This window comes from Bos grunniens, chromosome X (assembly GCF_055505025.1).
Source record: "Bos grunniens cultivar Pamir isolate PY7600 chromosome X, Bosgru_T2T1.0, whole genome shotgun sequence".
Taxonomy (NCBI): domain Eukaryota; kingdom Metazoa; phylum Chordata; class Mammalia; order Artiodactyla; family Bovidae; genus Bos; species Bos grunniens.
The window spans coordinates 83,410,050-83,422,686 of NC_141194.1; the positions used below are offsets into that span (position 1 = coordinate 83,410,050).

At 38.0% G+C, this 12,637-nt stretch overlaps 1 protein-coding gene across 15 annotated transcripts in view; it reads right to left on the reverse strand.

Moving 5' to 3' along the window:
* LOC147340773 (UDP-N-acetylglucosamine transferase subunit ALG13-like) overlaps window positions 1–12,637 on the reverse strand; it is a 78,902-nt gene that overhangs the window by 58,582 nt on the left and 7,683 nt on the right. For 11 of the 15 annotated variants that reach the window (XM_086388025.1, XM_086388023.1, XM_086388031.1 and 8 more), the window contains exon 1: window positions 1,585–3,490. The exons of 3 other annotated variants lie outside the window; for them this stretch is intronic. In XM_086388025.1, coding sequence (XP_086244151.1) covers window positions 1,585–1,989 — 405 coding nt within the window. In that variant the 5' untranslated portion in view covers window positions 1,990–3,490. Of the gene's footprint in view, window positions 1–1,584; window positions 3,748–12,637 lie in introns of those variants that run through there. One more of the 15 variants, XM_086388036.1, reaches the window with a different exon arrangement.

Genomic DNA, 12,637 nt, shown 5'->3' on the forward strand with positions numbered 1-12,637 from the left:
AGTTGCTGCCAGTTGTTAGGATTGCAGCAAAGGGTTGACTGTAAAGGGATGACAGGAGGGGATTTAAAGATGGAGTGGAAGAGTTCTGTATCTTACATTATACATTTTTAAAAATGTATAGAACTATACATGAAAATGCTAATTCTGCTATATTTAAATGTAAAAATGAATAAAACAAAAGCAGTAGAAGGAACAGAATTTATACTTGAGGAGCTCACAAAACAGACAAGGTTGTAGAGATAAAAAAAAGGAAATTTGAAGATCAATTTAGGAAAGCCAATATCCAACCAACAGGAGTCCCAAAATGAGATGAAGAAAGTGCAGGGGAAGAAATGATGATGATGATGTAAGGAAAATTCGACCACTGCAGGATATGACTGTCTATATTTAGACTGAAAGAGTCCATGAAGTAGTCAGAACAATGAAAGCAAAAAAGATGATCTGCAATGCATGTAACAATATTTCTAAAGTCAGGGAATAAAGATTCTAAAGCTTTCTGAGAGGAAAAACAGATCTTATACAAAAGATCACACATATGAATAACAATAAATTCTCAACAGAAGAATTATAAGCTAGAAAACAATGAAGTTCAATATTTGAGGGGAAATTATTTCCAACCTTGAATTTTATACCAAGCTGTCAATCAGATGGGGAGACTAGAAGAAGGCATTTTCAAACTTGAAAGATTAAAAAAATGTGTCAACCTTTATCAGAAAGCTAGTGTAGGACATCTGAAACCAAAATTAATAACCCCACAAAAAACGGGTGGGGCGCATGGAACCCTGGAAACAGAAGATTCCAAAAGAGAAGCAAAAGAAATTTTAAGGTAAGGTTGCAGGGGAAATTCCAGGAGGACAGACTTTTAAGCAGGACTAGATAGAGAACCACCAGTTGAGGTAAAATAAAACTACAGCACAGACATATTAAAAAATAAATAAGTTACAGATAACCTAGCATGTTTAAACATACTAGGAAAGATGACCTCCTGGGATGGAGAGCTTGAGAATAGTTCTATAGAAAACTGAGCAAATGAAAAAACAATAAAAATGAAGTAGTTTTATAGAAATGTAATCAATCAACACAACATGGCTCATATGTGAATATTTACTAAAGAAATCATAATGTCAATGCTGAAAACAGATCTCACCATATTTGATAAACTAAATTTGTTTTTGTTTTTTAAATTTAAATATCACCTATAGACTTCCTGAGGCTTCCCAGGTGGTTCAGCGGTAAAGAATCCACCTGCCAATGCAGGAAATGCAGGTTCAATCCATGGGTCAGAAGATCCCTTGAAGAAGAAGATGGCAACCCACTCCAGTATTCTTGTCTGGAAAATCCCACGGACAGATGAGCCTAGTGGTCCACGGGGTTGCAAGAGTTGGACAGGACTTAGCAACTAAACAGACTTCCTAATATGGAAGAAAGTGAGGAAGGAGATAAGGCCTCTCTTCCACAGTAGAAAGTCTATAAGTTTAGTTCAGTTGAGTCGCTCAGTCATGTCTGACTCTTTGCGACCCCATGAATCACAGCATGCCATGCCTCCCCGTCCATCACCAACTCCCGGAGTTCACTCAGACTCACGTCCATCGAGTCAATGATGCCATCCAGCCATCTCATCCTCTGTCGTCCCCTTCTCCTCCTGCCCCCAATCCCTCCCAGCATCAGAGTCTTTTCCAATGAGTCAACTCTTCGCATGAGGTGGCCAAAGTACTGGAGTTTCAGCCTCAGCATCATTCCCTCCAAAGAAATCCCAGGGCTGATCTCCTTCAGAATGGACTGGTTGGATCTCCTTGCAGTCCAAGGGACTCGCAAGAGTCTTCTCCAACACCACAGTTCAAAAGCATCAATTCTTTGGCGCTCAGCTTTCTTCACAGTCCAACTCTCACATCCATACATGACCACTGGAAAAACCATAGCCTTGACTAGACGGACCTTTGTTGGCAAAGTAATGTCTCTGCTTTTCAATATGCTATCTAGGTTTGTCATAACTTTTCTTCCAAGGAGCAAGCGTCTTTTAATTTCATGGCTGCAGTCACCATCTACAGTGATTTTGGAGCCCCCCCAAAATAAAGTCTGACACTGTTTCCACTATTTCCCATCTATTTCCCATGAAGTGATGGGAACAGATGCCATGATTTTCGTTTTCTAAATGTTGAGTTTTAAGCCAATTTTTTCACTCTCCACTTTCACTTTCATCAAGAGGCTTTTTAGTTCCTCTTCACTTTCTGCCATAAGGTGGTGTCATCTGCATACCCGAGGTTATTGTTAATTCTCCCGGCAATCTTGATTCCAGCTTGTGCTTCTTCCAGCCCAGCATTTCTCATGATGTACTCTGCATATAAGTTAAATAAGCAGGGTGACAATATACAGCTTGATGTACTCCTTTTCCTATTTGGAACCAGTCTATTGTTCCATGTCCAGTTCTAATTGTTGCTTCCTGACCTGCATACAGGTTTCTCAAGAGGCAGGTCAGGTGGTCTGGTAGTTCCATCTCTTTCAGAATTTTCCACCATTTATTGTGATCCACACAGTCAAAGGCTTTGGTATAGTCAATAAAGCAGAAATAGATGTTTTTCTGGAACTCTCTTCCTTTTTCCATGATCCAGCGGATGTTGGCAATTTGATCTCTGGTTCCTCTGCCTTTTCTAAAACCAGCTTGAACATCTGGAAGTTCATGGTTCACGTATTGCTGAAGCCTGGCTTGGAGAATTTTGAGCATTACTTTACTAGCGTGTGAGATGAGTACAACTGTGCAGTAGTTTGAGCATTCTTTGGCATTGCCTTTTTTTGGGATTGGAATGAAAGCTGACCTTTTCCAGTCCTGTGGCCACTGCTGAGTTTTCCAAATTTGCTGGCATAGTGAGTGCAGCACTTTCACGGCATCATCTTTCAGGATTTGAAATAGCTCAACTGGAATTCCATCACCTCCACTAGCTTTGTTCGTAGTGATGCTTTCTAAGGCCCACTTGACTTCACATTCCAGGATGTCTGGCTCTAGGTGAGTGATCACACCATCATGATTATCTTGGTCATGAAGATCTTTTTTTTACAGTTCTTCTGTGTATTCTTGCCACCTCTTCTTAATATCTTCTGCTTCTGTTAGGTCCATACCATTTCTGTCCTTTATTGAGTCCATCTTTGCATGAAATGTTCCCTTGGTATCTCTAATTTTCTTGAAGAGATCTCTAGTCTTCCCCATTCTGTTGTTTTCCTCTATTTCTTTGCATTGGTCGCTGAGAAAGGCTTTCGTATCTCTTCTTGTTATTCTTTGGAACTCTGCTTTCAGATGCTTACATCTTTCCTTTTCTGCTTTGGTTTTTGCTTCTCTTCTTTTCACAGCTATTTTTAAGGCCTCCTCAGACAGCCATTTTGCTTTTTTGCATTTCTTTTCCAAGGGGATGATGGTCTTGATCCCTGTCTCTTGTACAATGTCACAAACCTCCGTCCATAGTTGATCAGGCACTCTATCACATCTAGTAGCTTAAATCTATAGATGATATTTAAAGATAAGAAACAAGTTAGAGAGTATCATTTACAAAACATATAAAATGTTTACCTACAGGAAGCAGGATCAGAGATGAGGAGGAATGGGACACAGAACTGCTGTCTCTTGTTATAAGCCTTGTAGAACCAGTTAATATTTTACATATTTACATGTATTATCTTAGGAAATAAGTTAATTCAATAAAGTGAGCAAGAAACAGAACATAATAAACTGGAAAAATGATAAGCATAATGTTACAGCTAAAAGGGACCTCTTGTTTTAAAGAAGAGAAGTTCTTCATTCTTTACAGATGAAGAAATAAGTTTCAAATAATTATAAGACTTGTTCATGTTTTCACATCCAATTGGCAATAGTACTAGGACTGGAACTATATATTGTCTCCTGATTTTTGCAATTACTATAGAGGGATTGCATTCTAAAGAAGATATGAACTAAGACTCAGAAATGAGTAACTACAAGTTACGTTCCCCAAATTAGTAAAATAGGACTTTTAAAAAAAGACCTGTAGGACAATACTAAAATTCCTCCCGTTTATAATAGAAAGCAATCTCATAGTAATAAATACTGTCCTTTGAAACATCTATTACACTTGAAATCCCAATTGGCTAACTATTCTTCCACAGCAAACTACTCCAATACTGCAAACCTCTAGAACAGTGGTTCTCGAGGGAAGGGCTTGGAAAAAGATTGCCCCATGCCCAGAAATTCTGATTCAGCCAGGGCTGGGGTGGGTCCCAAGAATCTGCATTTCTAATGGCTTCGCTGGTGGCTCAGTGATAATCTTCCTGCCAATGCAGGAAATGCAGTTCGGTCCCTGGGTCCAGAAGATACCCTGGAGTAGGAAATGGCAACCCACTCGAGTGTTCTTGCCTAGTTTCCCAGAGGAGCCTAGTGAGCTACAGTCCACGGAGTTGCGAAAAATTGGGCATAACTTAGCAACTAAACAAGCAGTTCTGAGGTGGTATTGATGCTACTAGCCCAGGACCAGAGAAGGCAATGGCACCCCACTCCAGTACTCTTGCCTGGAAAATCCCATAGACGGAGGAACCTGGTAGGCTGCAGTCCATGGGGTCGCTAGGAGTTGGACACGACTGAACGATTTCACTTTGACTTTTCACTTTCATGCATTGGAGGAAGAAATGGCAACCCACTCCAGTGTTCTTGCCTGGAGAATCCCATGGACAGAGGAGCTTGGTGGGCTGCCGTCTATGGGGTTGCAGAGTCCGACACGACTGAAGCAACTTAGCAGCAGCAGCAGCAGCAGCCCAGGACCACACTTTGGAAACCAGTGCTCTAGAACAAGGTATTCCACCAGTTATTAATAAGTGTTGCTAAGAAGAGAATTTCAAGGCCCTATACTATAATCCTGTCTTTAAAGTTCATATGCCCATTAGCAAAATTAAAGGCTCCAGTTCAGTTCAGTTCAGTCACTCAGTCATGTCCAACTCTTTGCAACCCCACGAATTGCAGCACGCCAGGCCTCGCTGTCCATCACCATCTCCCGGAGTTCACGCAAACTCACGTCCATCAAGTCGGTGATGCCATCCAGCCATCTCATCCTCTGTCGTCCCCTTCTCCTCCTGTCCCCAATCCCCCCCAGCATCAGACTCTTTTCCAATGAGTCAACTCTTTGCATGAGGTCATCAAAGTACTGGAATTTCAGCTTTAGCATCATTCCTTCCAAATGACACCCAGGGCTGATCTCCTTTAGAATGGACTGGTTGGATCTCCTTGCAGTCCAAGGGACTCTCAAGAGTCTTCTCCAACACCACAGTTCAAAAGCATCAATTCTTTGGTGCTCAGCTTTCTTCACAGTCCAACTCTCACATCCATACATGACCACAGGAAAAACCATAGCCTTGACTAGACGGACCTTTGTTGGCAAAATAATGTCTCTGCTTTTCAATATGCTATCTAGGTTGGTCATAACTTTTCTTCCAAAGTGTAAGCGTCTTTTAATTTCATGGCTGCAATCACCATCTGCAGTGATTTTGGAGCCCCAAAAAATAAAGTCTGACACTCTTTCCGCTGTTTCCCCATCTATTTCCCATGAAGTGATGGGACCAGATGCCATGATCTTCGTTTTCTGAATGTTGAGCTTTAAGCAAACTTTTTCACGCTCCTCTTTCACTTTCATCAAGAGGCTTTTTAGTTCCTCTTCACTTTCTGCCATAAGGGTGGTGTCATCTGCATATCTGAAGTTATTGATATTTCTCCTAGCAATCTTGATTCCAGCTTGTGCTTCTTCCAGCCCAGTGTTTCTCATCATGTACTCTGCATATAAGTTAAATAAGCAGGGTGACAATATACAATCTTGACGTACCCCTTTTCCTATTTGGAACCAGTCTGTTGTTCCATGTCCAGTTCTAAAGGCTCCAAGGAATGCCAAAGTTACCTGCTTAACTTTGACCTGGTCTTTCCCTTAAGTGGAAAAAAGGCCAAGTCAAAGTTAATCCACCTGCAATACAGGAGACCTGGGTTCGATCCCTAGGTCGGGAAGATCCCCTGGAGAAGGTAAAGGTTACCCACTCCAGTACTCTGGCCTGGAGAATCCCATAAACTGTATTGTCCATGGGGTCACAAAGAGTTGGACACAACTGAGCGACTTTCACTTTCAGTTTCAAAGTTAAACAGGCAACTTTAGCATTCAAGTTACTAATGGTTTTTAGTGCACTATAGCTAAATGCTTTCAAATTTTCAAAGTCTGAGCAATGTTACTCCAGGAATTTTTCTGTGATCTAAATCTAAGGATGTTGGAATAATTACATTAGATACTACATGTCAAATGCTTACATAACTGCTTAATAAGTATTTGTTGCTGTTGTTGTTTGGTTGCGAAGTCATCTCCAACTCTTTTGCAACCCCATGGACCACCAGGTTCCTCCGTCCATGGGATTTCCCAGGCAAGAATACTGGAGTGGTTTGCCACGTTCCCCTCCAGGGAATCTTCCTGACCCAGAGATCAAATCTGTGTCTCCTGCATTGGCAGGCAGATTCTTTACCACTGAGCCACCAAGGAAGCCCCCTGTTAACTGCTATCTGCCAAATAAAAAGGTTCACTAAGAAATTATTCTTTGGTCCAAAAAAAAAAAAAAAATAGGTAAGAAACAGAACAATTTCACCTAAATTCTACTGGAAATCAAGCCGTAATTCAAATACAGCTTCTCAGAGGTGCTTTCCCAAACTTTAATGCATCTCCTCCCTTTGACATTGAAAATAGGAAGAAAAACAATTGCCTAAAAGACCTTTTAAGCACTGTACTATGGGTACAGATTAAAATAAATTGAAGAAAATAAAAATAATTAACAAATCATTTGACCTGTCATAAAATTGATGTGCTTTTACAACTACTTTTCATACCATAATTCAACTTGAAAAAGGGATTCGTTGTTTTAACTGGAATAGTCTATTTCTTCTTTCACTGATGAAATAGGGAAATTCTCTGTACTATGAAGAATATAAATACTAATAGTTTTAATTCTAAGATAACACTCCTTCATGTTTCTATAAGTAAATTAAATATGTCTGGATTTTTTTTTAAAAGCATACACTGACATATATGGTATAGTTGTAAATGTATAAAAATGCTTTTGAGTAATTAATTTCTAAGAGACAATAGAGTATCATGAAAAGATTATGAAATTTGTTATGCCATTTCAATCTGTCTGCATTGATTTCCTTAAATGAAAGTGAAGTCGCTCAGTCGTGTCCAACTCTTTGTGACCCCATGGACTGTAGTCCACCAGGCTCCACCATCCATGGGATTCTCCAGGCAAGAATACTGGAGTGGGTTTGCCACTTAACTGTAAAACAAAGTTGACAGGCTATATGATGTCTAAGTTCTTTCAGGTCTAAGGAAGTGTGATTCTCTGTGAGTCAAAAGTGGGTAACAGATATGCCCTCCCTTTAGATGAACAAATTTCTGATCAACATTGACCATAGCTTGTAGGGGGATTAACATATTATCCTGGCAAATTGTGGGGCTGAATGGCCCACATAAAAATAAATAATAAATCTTATCTTGTCAAATGAAATAAACAGACTTGGATTTTTAAACATAACAAAATTTGTAACCATGTGTGGTGATGGATGTTAACTAAACTTATTGTGGTAATCATTTTTGCTATGAAAGTGAAAGTCGCTCAGTCATGTCCGACTCTTTTTGACCCCATGGACTTACACAGTCCATGGAATTCTCCAGGCCAGAATACTGTAGTGGGTAACCATTCCCTTCTCCAGGGGATCTTCCCAACCCAGGGATCGAACTCAGGTCTCCTACACTGCAGGCAGAGTCTTTACCAGCTGAGCCACCAGGGAAGCCCTTATTTTTCACTACATATACATACCAAATCATTAAGTTATACAATTTAATGTTACATGTCAATTATAAGTCAACAAAACTGAAAAAATTAATAATAGATATATGTATATAACAACATCATTGCCTGCTGTAAAGGCAATTAGCATTTTTTTTAATTGATAAATCATTTACTTCAGTCATTTTTCAGTATGAAATAACATGGGGCCAATGGGGGAAACTGCTCTGCAATTCTATAGAAACCTGTTACGGTCTTTCATTACTGAAAAATTTAATGGTAAACTTTTTAAAAAACATTTTTAACAGCACTCTGAAACTAGAACCTGTCACTTCTTTTCATGATGAACATTTAAGACAGAAGTAGCAAGGCAAGATTAGTGAAGAAAAGAAATACAATGGTTCTAAAACAAAATCCGGCCATAAGACCCTATACCAACTCCTCAAAGTTTTAGGAAGGAGTCTATAAAGAAAAATAACTGACTTCCCAGAACAGTTATTCTTGTTCAGACATGCAAAACAGAAGAAACATTATCAGGAGCCACTTGCTTTCATTTCCTCTCTTCCCTAGTTCCACCCAAAGCATTCTAATACAGATTAGAAAAAAAAAGAAAAATAGTATGTTTAAAAATATATTGACACAGAAATACTGAAGGTTGTTTTTTGTTGTTTTTTAAGCTACTTGCAGTGTCCAATCAGTCTACAGACAGGGAATTAAAGGAAGGGAGAATAAAGACCAGAACATTCTTTTGTTTTGATGCACTGAAGAGACTCATTCCCTTACTTCTCTAAGTAAACTTTAATTCTCTAACCACAACCCCAGCTTGAGACTGAATATGAATTTAAATATGAAATTCAAGGAAGATTTTGCTTTATTACTTAGGACTGAATTCTAGCAAAGTATCTCTAAGCCTAATCCTACTTCTTAAAACAAAAACTGTAACCAAGAGGAATGTATTATTTCAACATTTTTTTTTAATTTTCAAACATGCCACACATGTCTTAGAAGTCACCTATGAGGGAAGCTAGTTTTACTAATTTACAAATGGAAAAACTGAAATTCAGAAAACTACTTAGGATGAAACATAGGAATGTTTTTCACTCCTAAATTTGGGGAGTAGGTGTATTATCTACTCTCTTCATACAGTAGTAGAGAAACAATCAGTATATTCTGGAAAAAAGAGGAAATGAACAGAAAACAATGCAATATATGGCCTCTCTCAGACATTCCAACAGTGACTGAACTAAGGTTCAGCAAATACCTTAGAAGCACACTTGACAGTAAATGAGTAAATTATAACACTATGTTGCTTTACCAGATAGCCTAATGTAATATATCCTAAAATAGCTACTATAAATGTATATAATTTTCATTTAGCTCTTTTTGTCAATTAGAAACTACTACAAAAGTTTTTGGGTTATAGATACTGAGTTAAAGTATTCAGGTTAGTTTCAAAATGCTGTGTGGCATGTTTCAAATGAGAAAAATTTATAATTTGTTTTATATTATAAAAACTGGAAGTCACTAAATTTAAATGTATTTAATCAGAGGGTTTAATTATAAAGCAGTCTGTTATCATTAAATATTAATGAACAATGACCAAGGAATCAAATTACTGAAGTTGGCCTCCATCTAGGGATTCTTAACCTAGCACAGCCTCAAGGTACCTGTAAATTCCTTGTAACTCATGGCAAAATGTTAGTACAGAGAGAAACAGAGTTTTAAGTATTTTGAAGCGTTTCATGATCTCCCAAAAGCTTAAGAACGAATGTCTTTGAAAGCAGGACTGTAGCCATCAAAATCCCATGACATGGGAATTCTCTGAAGGTCTAGTGGTTAAGACTCTGTGCTTCCACTGCCAGGGGCATGGGTTTGATCCCTGCTCAGGGAACTAAGATCTAGTAGGCTGCAGAACACAGACACCCCGCCCCCAAAAATCAATCATGACAGAGTATCAATCTGCCAGGATATAGTAAAAATTCATAAAGACAGTAAGGATCTAGAAATGAAATACCAAAACAGATAGGACATGATGGTATTAAAAACTGCTCAAAATATTTTTTAAGAATCAATATCAACATCAAGAAACACGTATTTTACCTTGCCGTCTAAAGCTAGATTTTTTTGCTTATCTTTTATCTAGCCAGCCAAAAAATCATAAGAATTGAAAGAACTATACCAGATTGTACTAGAATATTCATTTAAGGAATGAACCATTTAACAAGGAATTAAGTGTGATTTCGTGGTTATCCTCTGTACTCTCTTACTGGAAAACACTATAGCTACTGCTTTTTATAAATCTCGGATTTTTAACACCATGTTTGTCCAAAAATCCCCAACAGGTATCCTTATTTGACAGATCCTTAAATACCACTAGAACATTACATAGGATCAGCACTGCTATGTTTTAGATGCTATTTCTACAAACGCTTGATCCTACAAACTTCACCATATCATCACATCTTTCTTCTGAATGAGAGGCATACTAGATATTTTGAAGTCAAGTCAAAGACAGTGTGAAGTGAAAGTGTGCAAGATGACAATGTTTCCTAGCCCCAATATCTAATCAAGATAATCAGAAAAGACTACTAAATTACAGAAGTGCATTTATCATTTATGGACAGCCTACTGTTTTTCTGGCAGAAGACTCATAAATATAGTTCCTCCTCAAGCATACTGTAAGAGTTACTCCAGAGCAGGAACCAAGTCTAGAGTCCTGCTGATACAAAAAGTAGATACTTATCATGCATTTATGTTTAAAAATAAAAACAAAAAAAAAGTAAGAGAACAAATAAATACGTGGGCTTGAGACATTTAGGAAGTAAAGCTGAGAGTATCTGGTGACCAATCATATATAAAGGATTGGAGATGTAAAAGTTAAAGCCTGGAGGACTGACTCAATGGTGACACCATTAATAGAAATAAGGATCTCAGAAGCATGAAAAGAAGTAAGATTTGTTTGGGGGCACATCAAGTTTAGGATACTTCAGAAATTTATGAGACTAACATGACCTATAGGCAACTGGAAATACCATACAGGAGCTCAAATCACAGTTGGGGGATATATATGGGAGACAATATGAGAAACCCTGGGAGTGAAAATACCAAGAAAAAGTATATAAAGAAGACCAAAAATAGAGCCCAAAATACAAACATTTTAAGAGAAAACAAGAGCGTGGCAAATAAGTTGCAACCAGGCAACCAACTGGGAGTTTAGCAATCAGTACGCTTTCAAATTAGCAATGTAAAAACTGAAATAGATTACATAGCTACAATCACAATTCCCAGACCATCTTTTGGATATTTAAGTAGCATAAAACTACTTTTTCACATTATGCTCTGAGGTCAGTCTCCTCACTTGCAAAATGGAACAGTAACTATTTCATAAGGTTATATTATAAATGAGTATGTTTGTATAAAATGTTTTAAACAGTACACCATACATACTAAGCAGGCAATGGGTGTTAACTGTTACTATTTTCACTCCCCACTCCCCCAAAAATGTATGGTACTGTTTAGCAGAAGATTGATTACCACACAGCTATCAGGACCACCCAGTCCAAATCGTTTCCAAAACACAATTTCAAATAATCCGCCCATACATCTCATTTCTCAGACCATATGAAGATTTTTGGTCATCTCTGATAACTTCCTATTTTTAACAAATCACAGAGATTAAGTGCTTACATTATTAAGATAAAGGACCAAGAAAAATTACATCACTGTTAGACATTCCTGACATCCTTAGTCTTGGAAAACTTCCTCAAATTGTCAAAGTGGTACACATTTTTATATTGCCCTGTGTCTACATGATTTGCCTTTAAAAACATACAAAGCAGCGCTCTAATTCTAGGTTCTAGGTGTCTAGAATCACTACAGTACTTTGAGATGATTACTTTTCGCAGAACCATACAACAAGTTCATCAGTTCTGTCTTACCTAACACCAAATCCTTTTTTCCTTCCAAATTATAAACAGTCTATTATAAATCCTTTACTTTCCAAGCATCCATAACTTCACATCACCTTTCACCTACTCCAACATCAATCAACTTTCTACCATTACCTGCCCACCTCTGAACCTACCAACAGTGTGAATTTCTCGAAATGCTAAACTTTCTCTTTCACTGCCTTAACTTCTCAATATCTCTCAACATAAAACTGCTAAATAAACTGCACTGCACTTAGGCATTGATTTAAAAAAATCTGAAGCCCTGTCAGGTAATGAAACTAAACAAATTTTATTTTAGTGGATACATATTTCAAATAGAATTTTGGTTACCATTGATTTCTTCATAAGGTTCAATCAGACAAACACTTGGCAATTAATTTATCCTAGCCTCTTTCCTAATCTGTAAAATGAGTGGTTTGCACTAGGTATTTTTAAAATTCTCTACCAATTCCAAAAATCTAAAATTCTTTGTCTTAAAGTCTATTTGTTCAATCTAGTATCAATCCTATCCATGGCATTTTGCTAGATTCCAAAAACTCAGGAGTCACCAGTTTTTAAGTCCAAGGTAAGGATGCAACACACGAAAGGAAAACCCAACTTAGTGAATTGTGAAATTCCCACTAAAATAAACTTCTGGAAATGAAGAAAATCTCCCTTGGATGTGATTAAAGTAACTAAAGTAAATACTGCTACTGCTAAGTCACTTCAGTCATGTCTGACTCTGTACAACCCCATAGACAACAGCCCACCAGGCTCTCCTGTCCCTGGGATTCTCCAGGCAAGAACACTGGAGTGGGTTGCCATTTCCTTCTCCAATGCATGAAAGTGAAAAGTGAAAGTGAAGTCGCTCAGTCATGTCCGAC